Below are 26377 nucleotides of genomic sequence, written 5' to 3' on the forward strand. Positions count from 1 at the left end.
TACTTCTGCATGGAATTTCCAGTGTGTTTTTTATATTCTCATGAGCTATATGTCATAGTAAAGACCTTTAGTGTGACCTCTGTCTTAATGAGATATTTAAAACACAGAATGATAATGAGATATATTTCAAATGAGTCACATTCTGCTTGAGATCACAAGGAAAATATGAGTGGTGGATAATGTGTTCAGATCTATACCCTGAAGAGGAGTTGTATCCACTATGCCACACACCTGACAATTTAAAGTGATACAGCTATCACATCTTTATGATTCACCCATAAATATACCCTGATGAAATATTAATAAGGTATACTTTGTCGAAGAATGAATTATTTATCCCTGCACAAGGTTTCAACACCTCCATTAAGCGTCTGGTCACTCCCAGCAGGACTGTGTAGGACTGTTATCAATTCCACATCACCACAACACACACACACAGCGAAAAGGATTTCACAACACATCAAAGTTTCCAGCTCTCGGCCTGCAGCTTCCTTCCATTTACGCACTTTGGAGTCTTTGTCCATTCAAACGGGCTCCCATAATGCACATGTGCACACCTCTGCTCCCAGCCAGCACCACCCCTGTGTCTTTGTATGAGACCCCTGCCTTGTCCTTATTGTCATGTTAATTACATGTTTGCTCTGTTTTGCAGGAGCCTGCCATCCATCAAAGCGTCTCTGAGCTTTTCATCTCCCAGTGCAGATCTCTACATGTAATTAGGTTTGGGGGCGAGGGAGAAGATGGAGTTTGTTAGCACCATGCAGAGGGTAAAAGAAGACATTAGGAAGTCTCCGTGGCTGTTCTGGGACCGGCCTTTAATGGTGTCTAATTGATCCGAGCTGTCGTGGGGCCACGGCTTCACGTGGAAGGAAGCTGCTTATCCTTGTGTGTCATCCTCGGTGCATCTAAGCATTAGCTCAATGCTCTGGCTTTTTTCACTGGGATAAGGTGGGTGCATGTAAGTGTGTGCACGCAGGTCGGCACGTGTGTGAATATGTGTCGGCCAATAAAACTACACATTTTATGCGCTCTGAATACATGGGACGAAAAAAGGTGGGGGATGGATCTCGGTTTGTGCTTATGTCTATAAGTGCATTGCACTCAGGCAGTCACAGATGAGTATGCACTGTATTGCTGTGTGTACAGTGTGTGTGTGTGTGTGTGTGTGTGTGTGTGGGGGGGGGGGGGGGGGGGGGGGGGGGGGGGGGGGGGGGGATTAGGCGAGTGTATATGCATTTTTGTATTTATAGTGAATGAGGAGAGGAGAGGAGAGGCTGCGCTGCGGCCAGAATAATTTAACATCCAGATGTGCGGAAGCCGGGGGGAAATCGATACAGATGATGGCTCTCAAGCAGGTGATGAGCATACTGTCAAAATGCAGCGAGGAAGGAGAGGGATTCATATTTAACAGTGATGTGGACTGAACAGATGGGCAGTGATAAAAAAAAAATGTTGAGCAGTGTGAGGAAGAGGTCACGGTGAGCGGTAATATAGTCATCAGAACAAGTTGAAACATAATCAGGGGGATGTCAATAACCACTAACACTTACAAATAGATTAGAGCTCACAAATTACTTTGTAACATAATTGCAATTATTTAGATTATCCTTAATATTCATGTTGATAAAATACTTATTTACTATCTTTACTGTGTATTTTAAAAGGGAGGAAGACTATGGAGAAGAACAGGGAAATTATTTTATATTTAAGATTTACACTTTAAAATAGAGTATTCGTGTAATGGCCACATGGTATCAATACAACAGTATAATTAACAAGGTTTCAAGGCAGAAGCTATTGACGACAATGTTGAATTTCAATATAAAAGGATTTTGTGCGACTTCTTGAAGTTATTATTAATATGATTTCAATGTTTTCTTTTTATATTATAGTTTTCTTTTATCAGACTTTATGGTGTCTTTATAGCTATAACTATATAAAGGTTGATAGTTTTATAGATTATCTTTATGTTTTTAAAATGATTAAATACGAGGCTGTATAAAGTTTGCCATTGTTGACCTCAATTTCATTGTAATTATTGTATTGTTGTGTGGTACATAAGTTTGTCATGTCAAGGATTTTTGTGAAGTGTTTTTGCTGTTTGTAATTTTGTATTATTCTATATTTGCTGTGAAACAGGAAAAAGAACATACTATGTCTTTTAGTCCTTGGTCCCCTTCTCATCACCCCCTATATCTCTTCACTTTTACTTCGAGGGATTTCCTTGGTGCCCAAGTGTACGAAACATTTACCCTGTAACTTGGTTGTAATTAGGGATGGAGCGGTTATTGATTTTGCGATAAACCATGGAAATAATTGTGACAGTTAGTTGTACCGTTTCAACCCAAACCCTTATTACCTTGATTACTGGTGATTTGGTTGATACAGCGTCAGCCTTCCCCACACACAGAGAGAAACTCAACAGTAAAATGCAATAGAGACGCTCACACAGAGTGGAAATTAAACAAGTGAACAGAAATTGGCTAACACACATACATATCATAATAAAGTCTGTTTCACAACAACATCAGAGAAAGCACTGCTGGTAAAACCATTTTAATTCACCTAATTTAAATCTGCATTTTGGGAAGATTTCATTGCAAAAAAAAGCTTCTTTAGCAAGTTAAAGACCTAATCTTTTAATGTAATGCAGCACATTTTATATGGTGTTGGCTATATTATCACTTTTATAAAAAATCTATATTATTTAACAATAAAGCTGTGAAATTACTTCAGCTTATGTATACTCAGTACACATTTTAATTGTACCGTTAAACGATTGATAACCGTGATAATTTTGGACACTATAATTATAATTATATATAATTATACTTTTCACACCGTTTCATCTCTAGTTGTAATCTAACGCATCTTTTCATCTAGTACTTGTACTTGTACTTGAAAGTACTTGATGAAAGATTACATGACAGCTTGGAACAATCCTGGTTACATTACAAACACTTCATCAGCAATCTCATCTTTTAAACAGTGTCCCTTCCAGTATAGCACAGTACATGAACACAGGCATGATCAGGGCGAGCCAACATAAAAAACACTTCCGTGTGTGTTTTCTTCCTCGTATTATGTACTGCAGGGACGTCCATGCTGTACTGCTGACCTTCAGCATGAAATGAAGAGTGTCTGATGCCTCTGGTGTGTTTGGAGGGGCTTTCTCTTTTCCGAAGATGGACAGCCATGCATTATTGATTACAAAATACTCCTGCAATGCTGTTTCACCTTTCAAGCACAGCTGACCGTGAGTTGAGCTTTATTTTAGAGCGGCTCAGATTTAGTTTGCCTCAATGTGTGCACCTATTCACACTGGCTGTTTTGTTTTTATAATGCTTTCTCCCTCCTCCCCCCCCCCTCTCCCTCTAAAGCCCAGAGGGAGGCTAAATGGTGGATATGCAGAAACAACTCCCTTATCTCCACATCCCTCTGCACAGCAGGCTGACTGAGAATTGCACAAGACAAAAGACAAAGGTAGGCAGAGAGACAAACCAATGTGCAACAAAGGGAGGGGGGAAATACAGTCTATTGGTTATCACATCTAACATGTGTATTCATTTTGAGCTCAGTGTGTGTGTGAAAAAAGAAATAGTTACTACAGTACACAGCTGTATAAATGCATATAAGTATTGGAAATTAGGAGAATAATACTAATTTACATGTTGGACTTTCAAGTGCTGATAGCAACATCTCATTGTAAATCTTAATTAATTCTACGGGTTCAGTCACTGACTGTGAGATGTTACATGTTCATTTAGCTGAATTATTATTATTCATATTCAATATGTTTGCATAAGGGCTCATCTTGTTTTTCATTGTTTTTTTTTGAGTTTTCATAGTAAAACAGAAAAAATATCTTTTGCATGGTCCAAAGCTTCTCTCCAAAGCAGAGAGCCAGCCGTCCGGACAGTGTCGCTGAGCACGCTGGCCTTACCTCTCCCGGTCCCCCGTCGAGGATGGTCCCAGGGAGGATGCACATGGCGACCCGCGGCTGTCAGATGCTGTTTCCACGATGTCCGAAGACTGATTTCGTTTCATGGATTTGGACAGTGCTCTCTGACAAGGCGCGGCGAGGAGGGGAGACGCTTGCCACACCTGGGAGAAGACGCGCTGGCAGGATGTTGAAATTGTTACTGAACAAGGTATTCCAAGGGTTCATCGTTAGAACCTGGTCACTTGTCACACCCCCCCCCCCCCCCCCCCCCCCCCCCCCCCCCCCCCCCCCCCCCCCCCCCCCCCCCCCCCCCCCCCCCCCCCCCCCCCCCCCCCCCCCCCCCCCCCCCCCCCCCCCCCCCCCCCCCCCCCCCCCCCCACCCCCCACACACACACACACTACCACCCCTATCGAGGAATTTACAGCCTGGGCCTCGTGCTTCTTATGGAGAATATTAGGTGTGAATTTATCCTTTGTTTGAGATGCGAGTCTGACTTTGTCTTTGTCTGCCTCAGCACGAGGTGCCGGTGAATCTTCAGACAACCATGTGCTGGTTTGAAAAGGAAAACATACAAGTCGAAATCAGCAGATACACCCTTCAGTCAATGCATGTTTCTGCTCAAATAGTTTGATGTCAATACATTTAAATCAAATATTTTTTTATTGCTGAGAAATCAAGGAATATATCTTTAATCACTGCACAGGAGTTTTCCAATAGATACCTTATATGCAGACAGGAACCACATTTCTAGTCTGACAGCTTAGTCTAAAAAAAAAACACAGGCAGGATCATTGCTGCCAGTGTTGTTGTTGGTGTTGAGGCTTGTTAGCATGAATGACAGGGCGAGGTATAGGACACAGCCAACTGCGGCTCTCTCTCACTCTCTTCCCCCGTCTCAGCATGTTTTTCACAACATGAGTTTAGCATGTCTCTGGGAGAGGTGGGCTTCCTGACAATCTCCCTCCCAGAGCCCATGACAATTTTAATGATTGATCACTCCCCTCTTGGCTGCGGTGAGAGGAAAGGGAGCAGACCACAGCGCAAAATAAAAAAAAAAAAAAGGAGAGGGAGGAAAGAGGGGCGTGGACAATCCCACAAGGTCAGAGAGATGTCCAGTCTTTTGTTTTCCGTGGTGAGATCAGTGGCCTGTGCAGCCGCGAGGGGGGACAGGCAGAGTAACTGGCGGCCTGGCAGGAACAGATGTTCTTACACAATGAACATGCTCTTGGTTGGCTGCTTGTTCGCTTAAAGTCCAGGGACTGACTTCCCCTTTTTGGAAACAAAGGAAAATACAGCAAAGAGTCGGTTGCTCTCCACCTGTAGGTATATCTCATTGAAAAATATTGCTGATGCACTCAGGATCACATATGATTTACGTCCCGCTAAAGATACATCCATACAACAGATGGACGTCTATTTATGGGCACGATGATATGTTAAAGTTGCACATAATCCTGGTGTGTGTTTGTGTGTATGTGGGTCAAACTTTTTCTCAGTGAAAAAGGTTGCAATTTGGTGGCACCTTATTTCTTTGTCCAGTCAAGGTCACGTTTCTTTAAATATCTTCTTATATTTTTACTTTTATTCTGTATTTACACTTCTTACCACCGTTACTACTACACACACTACTACATACTTTACAGGCAGCAACTATAGGGCACATGTGCCATGTTTAGCAGGTGCACTCTGACTGCGTGCCCCGAATGGAATACCTGAAGTCAATTATATACTAGCTCGCCAAACCATTGTACCACCAGCAGTTAAAATTGCAGATGTGCAAATGTGAAAAGGAAATTCATTAATCCAACATAGCTTCTAACACTAGCAGGAATATTTAGTTGTGGTCAATCATCTGCAACATCAAAGTTTCCGAATATTACATTTCATGGCAATTAGCACGGAGTCAATGATAATGCTTCCCTCCGTGGAGCATGACGATACTATAGCTTATCTAAAAAAAAAATGTAATCTTTTTTTAGGACACATGGTGTCAGGCTGGCCAGGGCCTCAAAAATAAATCTTCTCCATTGCCTTCTTTTCCAATGTCGGTTACATAGACAACACGTTTGTACTTCCTCCCGCTATCCGTGGGAACTAAAGTTAATCAAGCCAAAATATCTCAGATAGTTACCCTGCCATCTTGGACGTTTGGAGCCACAGTTTTGAGGTTCCGATAACCACCCAGTCGACTAATCATGAGTCAGTCCCAACGGTCAATCCGGACATCTCACACCGTTTTTATAGCATCAAATAACTAATTTAAACCAGGGGTTGAGACCTACACTGCAGCCAGCCACTAGGGGGCAATCAAGACACATTGGTTTCACTTTTGTGGATCAGTCACATGATTCGTTTTTGTTTTTATATACAGTCTATAGTCCGACCACTTTAGCTTCTTCAGTAAATATTTCTCTATTGAGATAAACATTAACACAAATGACTTTCTTTTTCTAAGCACTGACCCAATGGAGCACTGTTTGGATTTATTGTTTTTAGCCACTAGGATAATCGAAATCAATTAAGCAACCATAATAAATAAGCGCTGTGTTTTGGTTTCAATCAGTCCAGATATCCATACTCTGTGATTCTCCCTTAACACATATATCTGCTGCCATGTGTTCAGCATTCAAATGACTTCAAATCCAGAGGAGGTGAGAGTGGAGCACATTCTTTTGAGGCAGCTGAGATCAGTAGCACACACACACACTCCCAAACAGCACCAATCTCATTTCATCAGCACAGTCAGCTTGTTGGCATCTGCGGGATTATTGGCCCATAAATGACCAAAGCCATTCATAACTCATTGCCTCCCTCTGCTGGTGACAGTTGAGGTATTTTACAACGTGCCTCTAACACCCTGCTGGAAAATCAATACAACCTTACGCAAGGCACTGGGTTGTGAGTTCAAAACTAACATATCACACTTTATGATGGGTTTATGTCTGATACAACTGAGGTACTTAAACTATGTCATGGAATAGTTTATGGCCACCTTATCTTACAGCATTTTATGATATGTTTATTTCATGTGGCATTTGTAACATTCTAGTGATATTTCAACGATGTACTTTGTGTGTCACTGAAAATGGATACTGAGTTTCATATACGTTGCGTTTTATCTCCAAAGGTATTCATGGCATTTGCAGGCTGTGTTTCTCATTATTCCTGTTTTATCGCATCAACCCTAATATATGATAAATGGATCAAATGTGATTTGTACGTGAGGGAAGCTTGTTCCTTTGTCTTTGGGAATGCCCCATCCAAGAGTCCTGGAAGGAGAAAATACCATCTTTATCTATTGCCACAGAGGAGAAGCTTCCCGTGCCCTTTACTTTGTATTTTGGGGTGTTTTACAGCTAGCTGCAGCTGCCTAAATTTGACTGATGTGTTTGTTATGTTGTGTTAAAAGGGATTTCTTCAAACGTATAAAAACAACAGAAATAAACATGAAATGCCTCCATACTGCTCGTGTGGTGTCATCCAAGTGTCTGGAAGCCCTGACATTCATGTTCGAGTGGAAAAGGCGTCATTTACACCGTGTTTTGTACAATTATGACATCCCTCTAACATTCATTTGAATTCTTGACAGTTGAAATAAAACATGCTTGATGATTGCTATCTGTGGAAAATGGAAAAACTTCCTATTCACCGCCCCCCCCCCCCCCCCATTTTCTTCTGTTATTTACTGATTGCTGATTTAAATTGCACTCTTATGCCTCTTTTGAATAGTGTAGTTTAATAAAGATTTAGTCAGGAGTATACAGACCAGGTGATGAGCACTTTACCTGTAGGGCTGTATAATCTCAGTTATTGATGTTTTAGTGGAGTATATATATTAGACAAACAGTTTGCTTGACTCATATTAACACAACAGACACACATGGGGCTTACATGGCCCCTTGGTTTTTACAGTAACAATTACAACTGAAAGCTACAAGTTAGATGGTTACAGGTGGCATCCAAATTATTTTTGCTAGTAAAGCCTGACTGAAATATATCTGTATTCATGCATGTTCCTGATTTGACTTTTTTTTTTTTTTTAATTTAAGTATAGCATTTACAATGAATTCAGCCACATCAGGAAACAACAAAAAAATGATATAAATAACAGAGTGAGCACTGTGAAGTTGACTCCACACCTCCCCTGTTATTTCTATGAACCACTATTTGTTTGGGAGTACCTGTAGCTGCATGTACAGCGGACCCGACGGTAGATGTCTCCCTACTCCGCGCAGCGCTGCGGCTCCTCGGGTGCGCTGTCTGCGCTGTGCACAAATGACCGAATCGCCATTTTGAAAAGCGAAGCGTTCACAGCACACCCGCCCCGACTACTGGAACTATGCCGCGGGGCCGGCCTCGCAAACTGAGAGTTAAAAGCAGCGACGGAACAGGTAACAAGTACCAAAACGCAAGGAATAAAAAATACAGACTGTGGGCTATCCAAATAACCGGCTATTAGTTTGTCAAACATCTCCGCCGCGCATATAATGACACTTGAGTGGAGTGTATATAGTCCCCGGATATAGTATTGCGGGTGGGCTTTGCTTTGTGCGGCGAAGGAGTGATTGAGGCGGAATGATATTAATAACATGTCGGTGCCTCCTCTTATTGGCTTCCAGTCTAAATTGGTGTCCGCGAGGGGAAGAGCTCCGCCGCCACTGAACGTTGGCTCAAGTGCCCCGTGCACCACTAATGTGTGTTTATTGCTCATTTGTCGTTAGCTTGTTGTTGCTAACTAGCTCGCCTTTGCTACCGTTAGCCTCGCTGCTAACTCCCCGTAATGTTGCTCGGCGGGGCTCTGGTCCCGGCGAGGCGGTGGATGGAGGCTGTCCAGCTGCCGGAGGAGCAGAGGTGTGTGTGTGTGTGTGTGTGCTCACAACAAACTGTCACCAAACAAACGTGACACAAACATGTGTTGACATGGTCGCCGAGCTGGTTTCGGTTTGCTAGCACATTGATGCTATCACCGGGATACAATGTTTAGCTCGGTGACATGAGCCGTCAGCTGGAGGAGGCAAACTGGAAGTTGCGACGCCACTTAGCTGATGACAACAATCATTAACACAATGTCAAATCCCCGAGAAATGATTTCACCTCGGATCCATGTCACATAAACCAAGTTCATGCTGGTGTTTGTTACTGTCACAGACAAGATGGGTGTGCGAACTGTGGGACATACTTTTATCTGAAGTAATAGCAGTGACTCCCCAACAGGTTTACTTGTAAACATCATGGGGTGATGATCTCAATCTCAATTTGATCCTGCAATATTAAATATATGTATACTGTTTATTTTCCGTAAGTGTAAGATAAAAGAGTGAAGGTAAAGGATAGAGACGAGTCTGTCACAGGGCTGAGAGATAATTTAAACAATGAACCTGATAAATGTCCCATTATTATCTCTCACATGTTTGTAGAAGGTTGTGGTTTGAAACTCTTCTTGATGAGCACCTGAGAACAACAATAAAACCAACTGTTATTGTACCTCCTCAGTGTACTTCCACAATGCAAAAGTAATATATTGATATATATATTGAGCTTTTATGTTGGGAGTAATGAAAATTATATCGCAATAATAATTGTTATTGTTTTATTGCCCAGCCTTGTTTTTTGTTAACCTTCAAGATGAGAGCAAAACGTTCTTGCAAACCTACGTGATGAACACAAACCCCATTCGTCAAGGTGCTGCTGTTGAACACAGAATAATATATCATCATTATGTTACATTAAAGGTCGGATGTTTTAATTTTGTACTGACAGATACAATTACAAGATGTTACATTATTTCACATATTGATATATGATATTGGAAAACACATTATAGAAGGCTAATTTGATAATATTACTAAGGGCATGGACAAAACAATATCAATATATCAAACAAAATATTGTTTCATCTATAGCAATATACCGAAAGTGCAATATCTATTAATGCAATTACTAATTATTGTACAAGCACAGTGAGGAGGTATGACACAATTGATCTACTTCAGATTTGTAAAATGTTTTGCTGTTTATCAAGTGTTTGTCAGTCTCTGCTCACAAAGAAGAGTTTAAAACCACAACCTTCACTCAGGAACAAAGATCTGTCTTTAACTTTAAAGGAATGATAATTTAAAAATGTTCATGATCATTGTCAATATCGAATGATATTACTGTTTTTATTTTGAAATAATTTTGGGCCATATCATCCAGCACTTCACTACCATCATCACTAGTCTTGATTGTTAGCACGTTGGACTTCCATTGCTAACCTATTCTACTTAATCTGGAAACTATGCACTTCCAAGAAATACTGAATACATAAAAAGTATATATGAAGCAAAAAAAAATACTCAATACAGGTACCAGGTCATAGTGTGTCCTTATTATGCAACCACATCAACATCTACCACAAGAGAGGACTGTCGTAATGATGTAGTTTATAAAAACACTGTTCAGATGAAAACATCTGGTGTTAAATGTGTGTTTGCGTCACTGAACACCGCGTTACGTTACATGTCATTTGGCGGACACTTTTATCCAAAGCAACTTCCAATTAGTGCATTCAACATCTATGAGGGGCAATTGAGGGGTTCAGTATCTTGCCCAGGGACACTTCGGCATGCAGATGGGGAAGACTGAGGATCGAACCGCCGAACTTCTGGTTGTAGGACAACCACTCTACCCCTCAGCCCAGCCGCCCCCAGTTGGAGATGTTCTCTGTCCTATTTACTTCAAACTACTTGAAATGTGTTCCATTGTGCTTCTCGTCAGATGCGGATCCCAGTGAAAATAAGCCGGAAGGTTACAGTGATGGAGAGGTCAAGGACAAGAAGTGCAGAATATGCTGTCATGTCGTCACCACTGACAGCCAGCTGCAGAAGCATCTCCGTGAGCATGAGAGCAACGATAAGGTAAATGAGGATAACGGGTAGCCATGACAAGAAAGTGAACACAAAACTATTCGAAGATAAAATCAGCAGAGCATGTTTGCTCTCTGTCCTCTGCACGATTTATATTTCTATGATTCTTCACGTTCAAATACTATATGTCTCAGTAGAGCTAACTCTCTCCGTGCTATTTGTAAAGTAGCTACCCAGTAGAACCCCACTGTTATTATTAGGTTGAAAACAGCTGCACTGGAGATTTTAACGCATTATATAGTGCTTTGACAATGTAGTATTGCAGTATCTATTGAGCATAATGACATTTTCATTGATGCAAACTTTTCAAAGTTTTGGCTCTTCGACCTTCAGTTGGTTTTAAAAAGGCTCATATTTGATGTGCCTAGTTACCAGAGAGTTTAATGATATGTCTTCAAACCAGCCCGTCACAACAGGGCAGAGCTGAGCAACTGAGAGATGTGAGGGTGGTGTGAGGTGACAGCATTTCACGCCCCTTTCTGGAGCAGTGGGCTTCATCGGTGAGGTTGTTGACCTGTTATAGGATTACCCTCACAAAGTACAACAAAAGTCAACACTTCTAGGAGCAGAGGAAACTCTCTGTCCATCGTAGTCAAAGTCTGTTGCGGATCCCAACTTGTAGCTGTCCCAGAGCTCACAATGTGGACTTTTAAATCTGCTGTAGGTGCTGTTATTTATTTGACAGGCTCAGCACAGGTCTAGAGTTAGTCTGCCACTCAGTGAATGTGGTGCTACCAGCAGCAAGGTGCACATTTCTCCTGTATGTTCTTCAGGGCACATCTTGGGTAATTAACTCACCCTTACATGCATAATTACATTAGAGCCACACAATAATTGCCACATGTTTTAATGTAACCAGGGTGATTACTAATATTGAAAATGTAAATGAGTTGATTGAATAAAGTGCTGCCAAATAAGACCTGATGCAGGGAGGTTAAAGTCGTCTCACGTGTATGTCTGAAAAGCAAAGGAGCACAGAAGCGCATGTTCTCTGCTCCTGTCGTTTCATTAGTAGAAACTGTTGTGGAGCTGCAATGGGCACAATGTGATGAATGAAAAATCAATATGGGAGGTTTTTGTTAACTCTTAATAAGATTAATTACAATATGTGAATAGCTTCTTTGGTGTTAATACACTAGACTCGCATTGTTGCATTGTTGTATTGTTGCATTGTTGCTCCTGTTTTGTAGAGATGTCGCAGCAGAACTCAAAATGGTAATTTTGCTGAGAGGGGAGAAGTTACTTAACCACCTACAGCCCTGTATCTACAGCCAATAACCGTCTGAAATAGCACAGTAAATATTAATCACAGCTGCAGTCTGCTGCACTGGTCACTCTCCAGTAATAGTATAGATTAGATTCAGCGGCTGTTTGTATGAATTTCCATTCCCTCTTCCTACATTTTTAATCCTCCATAGGAAAATCCTATAATACACATTGCTCTGGCTCAAAAACCTTAAACAGGATTTCCAGTATTTTTCAACCTGGGCCATATGTTCATAAATGTGGGGGTGTTAATAATTCTTAAAGAGAAGTCTCTCTCGCAACCGCTCATTGTTCCTCCTCAGATCGGGCCTCTCTCTCTTTCTCCTTACTCGCTCTTCTTCTGTATACTCTGGATCAAACCCAGACCCAGAATAACATTTAGAGCCCTATATTGATTAAGATAAAGCACTTTAAAGCTACTTTCAGACATGCATTGAACTCTAGAGGTGCTCTGGAGTTTGTTCAGAGGAAGTGTATGTGTGAATGCAAATATCCAAGGCAGAGCCTGCGGAGTTTCTGCGGCCTCTCTCCGCCTGGCCCCCTTGTATAAAGTACGCAAAAATGAAAAAAACTAAAAAGAATACAAAGCTTGAAAAAGCTGTGCTTTACACGTAGGACACCCCGACAAAGATGTCAAGAGAGTTTGTGGTGTTGATGTGTTGCAAACAAAAACATGTGATCTCCGCAGCGGAATTGATACGTTACATCCTACTTCTGCCTGCAGCACCATCCCTCGCCTTTGGTGTTGTGAACGAGTCTGAGCAGTGAATCTCCCCCTGCATGTGTGAAAGGCACAACTCCGGAGAAAGCCTGGAGAACATGACTGAAAACGTCTTTAGTGAACATTTTATGGATTCTTGCTTTTGCCCCTCGAGATAACATTTTAGCCACGTTGTGTCGCGACTGGCAGTGAAGACCATCTTCTGGACCGATTCCAAATGTTTTTCCCAGTACCAGTAATATCACCCAATAATATTGACAATTATCACTATAAATGTCACATTATTATTTCTGTCAAATTTAAAGACTGAATGACAAACACATGATAAACCGCTAAACATTTTACAAATCCGAGGTAGGTGGTTAAACCTCTTCACTGTATTATCTTGACATATACTGATCTGTTCTTATAATGCCATTGAAGAAAATTAGATTGTGATAACTGTAGCTGTTTTATTGCCCAGCCCTAACACATACCCTCACATGCTGTCTCGCTGTGTCTCTGTCTGACTCAACTATAGGTGCTATAGTTTGCTGTCAAGTATGTTAGAGAATGTAATTTCCCTGGTATCTAGTATCCTCTCTTGACCACCTTCTTCGGCATGGAAATAGGACAGTAAGACCCTGCCTGCCTCACCTCACTTGCAGCTGCACCTGTAGTCGTGGGCTGTTTCAATTTCAAGGCCACTGTCTTCACTTCCACCGGCACTTTCTCCAGGCTGAAGAGCAAGAGCCTCGGGGGCTGCCACTCTGAGTCAGGCTCACCAGTGTCAGCCTGTGTGTTGCTCACAACCATCTCAGCTAGTCTGAAATTCAGCTCCTCCAATAGAAAAGGATTTTAATATCTAAGCTATTTCTGCCTCATATTTTTTGATGTTGTATGGCAAACTTCTGTAGCGCTGCTTTTTTCTGTCTTTCTGTTTGTCTTTCTCTGTCACTTCCCACTGCAGCGAATGTCATTGCTTGAGTCCGTACACTGATTGAGGTGCAGTAGAGACTTCTTCTAGTTAGTGTTTCTACACTGTCTCTGTCTGTCTCCACCAAGATTAAGAGTTTGCAGCACTAAGGACTGCACTGCAGAGAGAAATGTGAATCTTTAAAACTTCCATCATTCACTATTCATTCAAGATCTCTTCTCTCCCCTTGCAGCCCCATCGATGTGACCAGTGCCCACAGACATTTAACGTGGAGTTCAACCTCACCCTCCACAAGTCCACACACACCACCTGCGACTTCACCTGCCCAGTTTGCAAGAAAAGGTTCTCACGCATCGCCAGCCTCAAATCTCATATCATGCTGCACGAGAAGGAGGAGGTTAGTCACCCCACCAGTCAAACATCAAGCCATCATGTTTTATTGCTGTTTTCATCAACACAAAATTCCTTTATGTGCTTTATCTCCTCTTTTCACTGCTGTGACGACCCGTGCAGAATTTGATCTGTGTAGAGTGTGGAGATGAGTTTGTTCTCCAGAGTCAGCTCTCTATGCACCTGGAGGAGCACCGCAAGGAGCTGTCTGGAATCAAGGTCTACACCTGCAAGACCTGTGACAAGGAGTTCAAGACGTCTGCGCACCTCAAGGAGCACACGAGGAGCCACGCCAAGATGAGGTCAGACGGGGCTTGAGACACTGATTTATTAAATTATACCAAGTCAAGCGGAAAACTGCTCTGAGTTCTTAGGAAGATTGAATCCAGCAGCTGTTAAAAGGAACGATGAGGGTCTTGTTCAAGGCAATACACAGTCTAAAGTCTACCACTCTGTGATATGTTGGGATTGTAGCTGCCTGCAATACCTTATATGAGTATTTTACATTACATGCCAAATAAATTATAAGGATACATTGTGATCTGATCTGCATTATGACTATCAAGGTACTTGAAAGTCTTTTAGAGGGATCTGCAGCTTTGTGAGGCAAAGCTAAGAACATTTCGTAACAAAGTTTACAGAATTAGACTGATGATGAAGGATTTAGATGCTTACAAGTGCATGTCTGCATCATGGAGGATTTGATTAATTTACTACAATCCTCCATGATGGAATTATTTCTGTGAACCATTTTGATGGAAGAAAAAAAACTAGCAGTGGTCAGGGATGAACTTCCATCCGATTGCAATCATATTTGAGTTTTTAAAAGCCTGTCTTGATTTCCTGTGGACACACAAATACCCTGGAATAAAATGTGGACTTAAGAGCGTCCTTTTTCATTCTCATGACGTGAATCCACATTGCAGGTAGTTTTTCACTAGCACCAGCTTGTAAATGCTCAAATAAGCGATTTGTCCTAAAAGTCTGGTTAATATGTAAAAACATCACATTAGTAATGAGAACACATCATTTTTTTTAGTTTAAAAACAATTTATATAGTGAAGTTCTAACTTCTTCTTTTCATGCCAAAAGAGGAATGTTTAGTTTCATACTTAACTTTCAGTCATAGTTAGTTAAAATGTCATACCAAAATGTGAAGTTGTTGTGTAGTTACTTGCTATTGTGATGACTAATGTAGCACAGTCTCTAGTTTCGATTGTTTTTACTTGACTTAAATGTGCTGTGTGACAACAAGCTGCCTTCTAAACACAAGTGTCTAAAAGTATTATTTTGAACACTTTGTGCCGTCACAATGTCAGAGGTTCTGATTCATGGGAAAACCACAAGGGTTAAATATTCTGCCAATGATAATAATTATCTGTGATCCTCTTGTCAATTCATATTATATTAAACCATTTTGACATGTTTTTGTGTTTCCTCCTTCCTCAGGCCGCTCTCCTCTAGTTCAAGAAACTACAAGAAAAACATTGATCGTAGTGGGTTCACAAACAGCTGCCATCACTGCGGAAAGGCTTTCAAAAAGCCCAGCCAGCTCGTCAGACACATACGAATACACACAGGTGAGGGATGGAAGCGCTGAACAGAGTCAGGTTGGTTAGGTTGTAATGGGAGGGGGCTCGCCCTATAAACCATATAGGTTATGGGTGCAGCAGGAGATTTTGTGGGTAAGTGGGCAGTGCTGCCCCTAAACTGGACTCAAGGCAGCGTTATACAACTGAAGTCTCTTGTTTGTCTTTCAAAACTTACTCTGATTAGGTTTTCTTCATTCTTCTGACTCCCTGGCATACTGTAGCCACTATCAGCACCAACTCCCTGAGTAGTTTGTTGTGTTCACCCTCCATTTCTGAGGAAGTGTCCGCCTCAGCTCAGTCCATTGCTCATCTGTCATGCAGAGGCACTGCGTGGGTAGAATTTAAATATGCTGCTTAAATCCTGTTATTCATGTGTTTCTCTGCAGTCATTCGGCCGCTTGAGTTCAGCCAATGTAGCCAGTAGCTTCCACCCACATGCTGTTTACACATCATCCACATGTCCATTATCTTTCTTTGCCGGCCGACCGGCTGGATGAGTAATAGTGGATGAAGCTGATTCCTCTGTGCTTTGAATCTCAAAATGCTCTTAAGCTGATGAAGAGGCTAGGCAACACACAAACTCACACACACACACACACACACACAAGATTATGTTCAAGTCTATATTCAGACCTAAAATAATACCAGTGATGGCACTAATGTTGGTGCCATGGTGACAGATTTGCACAGTTTACTGATAGAAATTTTCTGAGGGTGAATTACAATAAAAACAGACTTCCTGAATTTTTTGAGAATTATAAGATGGTCACAACACAGTGTCATGCATTTTCTTCTGTCTCTATGGAGTAAAAAGTTTCAAAATACCACATTTTATCGAAACAGTAAAGAAGCTGCATACATTTGTTTCAGTTTCTTTAAAAAAATCACAATAATGCTGATTTACCACTGCTGGAACCAGCCTCAGAAGCTGCTTCAAAAAGTGTGATTTTAACAGACTTCCCAACCTCCTTAGAGCATTTTTTAAACCCAACCTTCCCCTTCTCCTCAGGTGAGAGGCCCTATAAGTGCTCACACTGTGGCAAGGCTTTCAACCAGAAGGTGGTGCTGCAGACTCACATGGTGAGACACACTGGAGAGAAACCTCACCTCTGCATGTTCTGCCCTGCTTCCTTCTCCCAGAAGGGGAACCTGCACTCCCACGTTCACAGAGTTCACTCTGAGGTAAGAGCACAGAACTGCACATCAAATACTGAGGTTTTTCCATCCTCAGAAGGAAATATCTGTGTTTGTTGTGATACCATCTGTGATTGTTGTGCTGGGAACCATAGCAATAAAATCAGCCACCAAAAACAAACAGCTGTTTTGCAACAGTGTGAAGAGTTTACTTTGGGTAATGAGGAATTTAGTTGCTTCCAAGTGCACATCCAATTTGCATGTCACATAGTGTCCATCACTGACCGAAACAGAAAGTACGACTGGTCCACGACTTAAATACCCCTACAATCTCTTCAGAATTCAACAATTAAACATTAATCTTAATGATTTGTTATCCATGCTATGACACTAGACAGAATATAGCCTATTCTATCTCAGTTCTTTTAATTCAGTGTAGCTTTTTTTTATCTGTGCCGTACTGAGGGGCATTTATCACATCTATATTTAATTTAAACTGCCTTTGTTGAATCGGGATTAAGCAGTTTCATTTATTTTAGGAATTTCTTTAGATACCTGTAGGAGACTTTGGGTCGAGGGAACTACACAGAATTTATCATCGCTATATCACTTGATTGATTTAAGTTATTATCCAAGTAGTTAAAAAATAACATTGTTATTAAAACTAATAACAATAATGATTATACATTTTTTTCTATATTCATTAAGGAAAAGTGTGATTTTCCGTCCTGACAGTTAAGATTAGTTTCTTCAAATACAGAGTTGATGCAGTGGCTGTCTCTGCTGAAAGTGACACTAGAACCATAATACTTAAATAATCATCGACATAAAATATACATTTTGTAGACGTTATTGTTGTGCCATTGTTATGCCTCTTTGAAGAGCTTTCCTATCCGCAGTGCAGCTGGCAAACAACATCAGCATGCCATAGGTATATGAATACCCTCTACGTTGCAGTGATAGTTAGACAGAAACAGCTGTTGGGACAGGTTGGCTCTTTTTACTGTCTTCAGAACACCCAGTGATTGTTTAGGAGGTGCTGTGTGAGGTCCTGGGAGATGTGTGCGCCTAGAAATTTGAAGGACTGTCTCCCCTGATGTGTAACAGAGCAGGTTCCTCAATCTTGTTTCCTGAAGTTAATTATCATCTACTTTGTTTTGGAGATGACAAGTGCCAGGTCGTTAGCGGTACACCACTCTGCCAATATGCAGACTCATATTGTGTATTGTCCATTGTGTATCAGTCCAATCACAGTGGTGTCAACCGCAAACTTCTTAATGTTGTTTGTGTTGTAGGTTGTTAAACATTCTTGGGCGTAGAGGGAAAACGGAAGGGGACTAGTGTTTGCTGCTTGCTGAGAGTTTGTTGTTTGGTTGTGAAGTTATTCCTGATCATAACAAACCGACAGGAGACGAAGAAATGTAAAGCTGAAAGGTCTTAAAGGGATAGTTCACCAAAAAATGAAAATTCCCTCATTATCTACTCACCACTATGCCGATGGAGGGGTGGGTGAAGTGCTTGAGTCTCAGGGGTAAACAGTGTTGCATCAATTTTTCAAAGGCAACAAAACAACAGAAAAAAAATACAATGCCTCCATAGGCTAATGGTGAGTAGATAATGAGTGATAGAGAGTGAATCTCAAGTTATTAGTTAATTTGAAATGCTGCATTATGCACATGCAATATCAAATACTTTCCATACTGATTACCAGGCTTTCGTAATTCACTATCATTTCTTTTGCTCTGGTTCATTTTGGCCTCTTTTTGTGCACGTCCTTCTCTCACACTCTAAATTTGTTGCATAGGTCTGTACCACGTTAGCATTGTCAGTGCCCATCACTGGCATCAGCTCATAGCATCCCTGTCCCATTGTGCAGCCACTGAGAGACTTGTTCAATCAGTGACTTTGTCGAACACATTATTAAGTGGTAAATACTGGACCCCAGTCACTGCATGTACCTATCCTTTGTGATTTCATTATAATGTAATTCATCCACTCAGCTAAAACGTGTACAATCTGATACAGCAATCAAATCATTCTTTCATGGAAGTCATAATGTTCAGATGTAGTTGTTTTAGAGATCTGTTGATTCAACTGGTCACTTTGGAGCCTGCGATTTGTCGTGCTGTTGAGCCGTGTTGTGTTATACTAACCAATGTTTCTATTATTTCCTTTACCTCATTTATGTCAGTGAGCAAGGCTTAATAACCGACCTCTGTGTTATTAGCTTTAGCCAGGTGTACCTGAGAAAATGACAACTGAGTATATCTATAGCGATTGTATTTCCCAGCATTTATTAAAGCTATATGCTGAGTTACATTATTCTTGGAAGTAAATTCTACAATAAGAGATGGAGCACATTTCCTTTGGCAGAGAAACTGCCTGCCATCTTGGCTTGGCTGCTGTAGATGTGCAGGATCAGACAGACAACATGAATAGTTTACTCCCAATCCTACTAAAGATAGGAAGCTGAAAGTAGCAGGTAGAATTTCCCTCGTTCAAATATTCATGGCAGAACTTGGTTATTCGATTTTTTTCATGCTAAGCAGGTTCAAAGTAGTTGACCTCAGGGGACATTCATCTTTTAGCTTGGTTCATGTTAACAAGTAAAAACAAAATGCATAATCCCTCGAACTCGGTTGAAGATTCCTGAAAATACACATACTGGTTCTTTGATTTTATTATTTAACCTTAGTGCGACAAACAACTCTAAAACAGCAGGGTTTCTGGTTATATGGATTATTAGTAATCCCTCATGCTTAGAAAGTTTATTCACTAAATTATCTAAACTCAAACTCAGGTAATCTGAAATATATTAATGAGAAGGTAGAAATCAATAGGTCGACTATTTCACCATCAACAAGAAACGTCAGTGAGGCAGTGTCAACCAAAACAACCATCAATCAAGCTTTAAGTCAAACTTAATTTGTAAAGGACCGCTCATACAGGTTAGTGCCGTTCAAAGTGTTTGACTGAAGAGTCAATAATAGACAACACAAATATAAATGCTCACAAGAAAATATCTTAAAATGAGCTTTTATAAGCTATTCAAACGATAAAACATTTCTTTAAGTACAATAAATAGAATAAATAAAAGTCAATAAAATGGGTTAAAACATATTATAATAATATTAACAGACATAGCATTTAATAACATTTTGATTCAATAAAATAATGTCTAAAAATCATATTTCATCAAAAGCCGGGGGAATAAAGAGATTTTAGGAAGTTTTAAGAATTTGTTAAAACATCAACTCTTCCGGCTGCTCTCAGGTCCTCAGCGTTTCAGTGGCTTTAAGCATGAAAACTAAAAGCTGCCTCACCAAAGGTTTTAGTTTTGCACTTTGGAAAAAAGCCAACAGACTCATAACAGAGCACCTGAGCAGCCGTACTGGTTGATACACTGAGCATATGTGACATGTCTGCTGGTGCAAGACCATGAAGTGCTTTAAAAACAAGAACAAGAATAGGATTGATCTGACACATAATGAAACACTTTAATCTTCAGACTAGCGAGTTCCCATAAGTTTATAAACTTTGTAAAGATGGCAACAAATTATATACAGTATAACATGGTGTACATTCAGCCTTTAATGGAGCCTTTAATTGTATCATGAAATATAAAGGGTTAACAAATCTCATGGGTTATGATGCCCACAGTTGCTGTTACATTCAAATTATTTGCACATATGTTATGAACAAAAAGAAAAGCTGTTTTCAAGCTGCTGACTTAAATATACGTCCTTTAATTATATATAACTTTCATCACACAGACCAAAACAAGAATCAACACCCTTACAAAACATACAATACAGACCAAACATACAAAAGCATAAAAGACAATAATCACAAAAGACCCACCCAAAAATTGGTATTCAAATTAAAAATGCCAGACTGGACAGAGATAACTACAATGTTACCGCCTACATCAGTCAATCATTCAGTGAAAATAAAGCATATGGCAAGGAATAGCCAGAATGGGTATTATGCAAAATTCATTCAGTGAAGTTAAGGTGCTTAATAATTGGGACCCAGGTACTATCAAGTATTTCAATGAAAACGTTGCGTGTTGCTCCGGAGCCTCTCAAGATGCATCCCTGATACTAGGTCCATTAACCATCTGGAAAAACAAGGAGCTCTGGTAGCTTTCCATTCACTCAGTATTATTCTCTTTGCAACTAGCATGTGTGCATCAGGTTCAATCAGTAGATCATACATTTTAGAATACCAATTAAAAATACCCTACCACAAACATAACTTCTTATTTGTTTCTTCTGTCAAGATGTTTTAATGGTGTGTCTTTTAGAGTTAATCAAGTCAGAATACAAAGCCTCACACTTAATGTACTGTGATAAGCAGTCAGGTTGAGTTAATACTAATGAGCACATATTTGATGGATGGTGTTGCCTTGTTTATTTTGTTCCAGTACACATAGAACATTCAGAGCCTTCCTCAATGACATGCAGCAGCCGTCAACGAGGGGGGGGGGGGGACATTTTAACAACACTATCCCATCATAAATAGTGATCTTAACTATTGCATTTGCATGTTGATGAGTTTGGGTACCTAATTGTTAACATGTAGTGAGTTATTGTGTAGGACGATCAGGGATTTGAACACTTTTACTTCCTTATATACAAGTCAAGTCAGTGACTCAATGACAAGACAACCAAACATGTAAACCATATATATGTTACTGCTGGAAACTCCATGACATCATATTTTATTTTCAAAACATGGCTTGTGGGATCAAGTATCACAACTAAATACTGTTTCTAGAGCAGCCACAGCCACTACTTATATTTTCTCACTGGAAACATCCAACATGAGTCAGTAAAATATGAAATATTCCTGAATGAAGTTTAGACAAAATGAAGAACATAGACGTCAGTAATACAAGCCTACATCAAATAACGGTGCTACAACTTCTGTGGTTGATGTAAACAAATGGTCTTGTAACTATTTGAGTCAGATGGTCACTGAGTTGTTTATGGAATACACAGCAAGTTTAAGTAAAATGTTGAATTATTATTTCCTTCAAGTGGTTCAATTGCTGAAATCGCCCACTGAGTTATTCCTTACACTTTCTCTTTTTCTGTTTTAAAATCTGTCTGTTTGGACTGAATTAAATATGAAAATATTAATTTTCATATTAATTCCCCTTTCTCACTTGCTGCCATGATTGTACATGCTAAAAGCCTGCGATGGGGCCAGCTGATTGAATTACTCCTGGAAAGCCAAACAGCAGGACAATTTGAATAATGCATCTAATTTTCACAAGTGTTCTTCAGCTTCCCAGTTCTAGATAGAGGTTGTCCCTATGATTGACTGACTTTATGAATAAATTATGTTCAGGCATTATTCGCAACAGATTTCATGAGCAGATGCATACTGAGGAGCCAGGGGAGTAAAATCCTCATGGCTAAATCCAATAAAGTGTTTTGTTATGTAGGGTGTAGGTAAGGTTGAGACTCTAACACTGGCTGTAACACTGTGGGCTTATGAATGGCTTTTAAAACCTTTGCTCATCACAAAGTCAGAATGTTGGAGAAATTAGTTCTTTCATTAATCTGTGATCCAAAGTCATGAGTCTACAAGCATAGTCAAGAATCTATGTTCATGACAAAATAGTATGTTGCTTTATAAAGCAACAATTCGTAATGTGAATTTAACCTGGTGCAACACTGTGGTGAATATTTTCTCATTTTTATTTAGCTTTGCAAGACAAGAGACAAGACATTGACAGAACATTACAAACATTGCAACATTCCATCCATCTTTTTCCTAAATGCCCTACACTTGTTCACACTCATCCACCCCCCACACATACTCTGAGAACTGAGAACACCTCACTGGAGCTCTTTCATGCCCAAGTGCTCTCGCATTCTCACAAACATACTCAAAATTCATCTTTCCAGTGACTCTGGAGCTCAACCATCTACAAGCTCGCTCCACTTCTTGTAAACAAACCCTATCCACTGACGCATCATCTTTTATCACACTTCTTTTTGTAGTGGCACTCTATACGCTCAGATTTTAATTTACAGTTTTACTACTCTCATACATTTCTTTAATGTTTATTTGGCTCCCACCATTTACTGTCATTCAGAAGCAAAAACATTTTTTTTCAGTGGTTAAATTTACAGATATTTTTTCAGCATCATCTTGTGTCCATGGTAGAAACCTGCTTACCCCAAGCTTCCCTCAGGCAAATTCAACAAATGCCACTGCTTCCTCCCCAATTCATTAGATTGACAGACCAGAAAGCAGAAGAGTACAACACTTAACAATTCATCATTTTCCTTGACTCTAAATATTATGCTTAATGTCTGGAAATAAATTGAACTTAAGGGATAGAAGGATGACATATCTTAGCATGCGACCACTTTGCATTATTTACATCATAATAATGAAGGGGGCCCTCAGGTGGTGGTGTTCACAACAGTTCATTATTCCTATAGATGCTCTTATAGATATTAGATAACAACTGACTAATTTTTCACTCTTGTAAATTAAAGTGCATACTCTTGAGAAGTTCTTGAGTTAACCAAGGGGGACAATGTAATTACCAGCAATCCATTTTCCTATGGATAAACACAATACCAGGAAAAAGGCAAATATATCAATGCAACCCCCTCATGCCGAGACCTCTTACAACAACAAATAGTGAAGCTTATGTCAGTATTTACAACCTCTCATTATGTTTTCAGTTCATATAATATTTACCAGCTATGACAGATCTCCCTACGTCAGACCCATTATGTACAACCTAGACATTTAGACTCCAGAAGACAGACTAAGTGTAGTATCTTTAAAGCAACATGATAGCAGCTTCATAATTCGTTTGGGGCTGCTTTCAATCCCACTCTTCATTCTGAATACTTGTTCTTGCTCTATGTATCATTGGTGAGCAGGTATTATGTCCTACAAGAAGTGCATAACTGACTGAAGCTGCTTTAAGACTTGCACTGAACTTGTGTCGAGTCAGTTGCTGCTGACGTTCTCTGGAGTTTCTCCTGCCAGCCCTCTTGAATCAAAGATATTCGAGAGCTTTAACATCCTGAGAAAAAAAAGCAGATATAAAAATGTTTTATTTACATAATTTAATTAGATACAAATAGTTTACTCGTACAATGTGGGCATTCAATAGAAATTGTTTTCAAATTGTATTTGGTTAATTTCTGTCTAGATACATATACTTCCCGGTGCAGAGTGAATGTAATCTCCTGTTCCGCTCTTCATGTGTGAAAGGTAATCTCGGGAAAATGGCTGGACCCAATTTTAGCAGACGTCTAAAAACGGCTTTATATTTGCAGTTAACCTCCCAGAATCAGGCCCATCAATGATGTTGATCTGTAGATTAGTAAATCCTAAACAGAGTTTGATGTATATGTCAAAGCAGCAGTGCTTATTTTGTTTCAGTTCACTGATTGGGACTACACAGTCAGACCTCTGGTCAACAGATGGATCGGCTTTGTTAGTTTTTCTCTACATGAAAACCACTTAATTGCTTGAATACAAAGCCCAGCAAAAATAATCACCATGTGTGGCTGCAGAGGGTGCTGTTGTTAAAGTCACACAGTGTTGCTTTATTGTGGTAAATGATAATCTCAATCAATCACCGTGTGGAACGATGATCCATTATAAGGCCTGTTATAGTTGGCTGTGCTAAGCCTATAATCTCCCAGGCCTTGTAAACAAACAATTATCAATAGAGGGTCAAGCAGTAACATCAGCTTTGTTCTACCAACTGAACATGGTTCTGCATTCCTGTACATACATTTTGTGACTGTGACAGTGGAGATAATTTCTTAATATGTTTTCCAATGTTCGGTGACTGGAATACTTCTATTGAAATCCCCTTTATCTACCTCAGCTCTTATCCCTTTTATTTATAATTTAAAACTTAGTTTCCAGTATATATATATATATATATATATATATATATATATATATATATATATATATATGTATATATATTTGAATGTTTCTATTTTCCTTTGGATGTTTCAAGCTTTTTTATTTATATTTTTTATTTTAATAACTAATGTCACCAGGCAGAGACAAGAGAACTAAGAATTGCATTGCATTGATAACTTGTTATTTCTGCATATGACAATAAAGCCTTTGAACCTTGGAACCTTTGAGGGGGCAACATTTGCATAATAGCCAAGGAATAATATCTTGTTTATGTGTGCATGTGGTTTTTTGTGTGTTGTTGTTGTTGTGTAACAGACCAAAGGGGTACCCCTGTTTCCATGCATGGACTGCAGCTGTGTATTTAAGAAGCTGGGTAGCCTGAACGCCCACATCAGCAAGATGCACATCTCTGTGATCGAGGTGCCCTCCAGCACTCAGGTGAGAGAGCAGCATGTCGAAAACATCAGCAAAAACTTTTGAATCCCCCAAAGTAGTTTCAGTCTCTTGACTGTGCTGTAAAAGGTTCTTTGCACAGTTAGTTATGATTTATGTTAGAAGTCAATGTCTTTAATCACACAGACATAGAGAGCGAATAAGGTTCTAAGGCTTCACAGGTCATGTTAGTGGCTCACTTTTATGTCAAAAAGATAACTTTGTTTACTCGTTTCTTTTTTCATTTGAAGACAATTTATTAAGTCACCATTTTACTGGGAATGAGATAAGCACTTATTAATCGTCTTTTTAATGGAAATATGACAGGGACAAAGAAACAAGGGAACAACGACAGGAATAACAAACAGCATTATTGGCCAAAATTGATTTGTTGCTTTAGTTTCATCAAACAAATCAACTTTCCAGATAGTTGGTAGCTTTATCTTATACCCATGTTGTTTGTTAAAATTCAGGCTTTTACTTTCCCTCCAACGTGTTGCTTATTTTCATTCCTCTGTTTACTGCTGGATAATAAAGCTGGTTATATTTCACAATTGGCTTTTCACTGTGCCCAATTCCAAAAAACTTATTGAGCATTCCGCTTCATTTGCTGTTAAGCTTTTTCCCTTCTGACAATCAAGGAGCTTTTCTGCTAGATTTTCCCTGGCTCAGTCTGAAATGCAGAGTTGAGCCTGCCTCATTGATCCTCTCCCTTGTCTACAACAGTGGTAATAATACATCAGCATTATTGGGTAATTGTTAGGTGATGAATTACAAATTATTATTTTATTATACGCCTGTACACCTGCTTACTCATGCAATCAGCCAATTATGTTGCACCAGTGCAGCTCATGCAATCATGCAGATTATGGTCAAGAGATTCAGTTTAGGTTCCCATCAAACATCACAGTGAGGAAACAATGTGATCTCACTGACTTTGACCGTTGCATGATTGTTAGTGTCAGACAGGCTGGTTTGAGTATTTTTGAAACTTTGGATCTCCTGAGATTTTTACTCAAGACAGTAAAAACTGCCTCAAGCTGTTTTCAGACACGAACTCCTGAAAATGTCTGGAAAATTTGATGTGGACATTTTCTGGAGTTTGCCTTGTGTATATATATGAAGAGCACAGCAGGAGATTTTCTGGGTCAAAAGTG

The 26377-nt window shown here is 39.9% G+C and overlaps 1 protein-coding gene across 3 annotated transcripts in view; it reads left to right on the forward strand.

Moving 5' to 3' along the window:
• The first annotated feature begins 8227 nt into the window (after positions 1-8227).
• Positions 8228-26377, forward strand: part of LOC117776315 (zinc finger protein 236-like) — a 52861-nt gene continuing 34711 nt past the window's right edge. For 2 of the 3 annotated variants that reach the window (XM_034610145.1, XM_034610146.1), the window contains exons 1-7: positions 8228-8335; positions 10701-10840; positions 13985-14149; positions 14266-14444; positions 15592-15722; positions 16744-16916; positions 25104-25226. In XM_034610145.1, the coding sequence (XP_034466036.1) occupies positions 8284-8335; positions 10701-10840; positions 13985-14149; positions 14266-14444; positions 15592-15722; positions 16744-16916; positions 25104-25226 (963 nt within the window). In that variant the 5' untranslated portion in view covers positions 8228-8283. The remainder of the gene's footprint in view (positions 8336-10700; positions 10841-13984; positions 14150-14265; positions 14445-15591; positions 15723-16743; positions 16917-25103; positions 25227-26377) is intronic. The other variant, XM_034610147.1, reaches the window with a different exon arrangement.

This window comes from Hippoglossus hippoglossus, chromosome 16, assembly GCF_009819705.1.
Source record: "Hippoglossus hippoglossus isolate fHipHip1 chromosome 16, fHipHip1.pri, whole genome shotgun sequence".
NCBI lineage: Eukaryota > Metazoa > Chordata > Actinopteri > Pleuronectiformes > Pleuronectidae > Hippoglossus > Hippoglossus hippoglossus.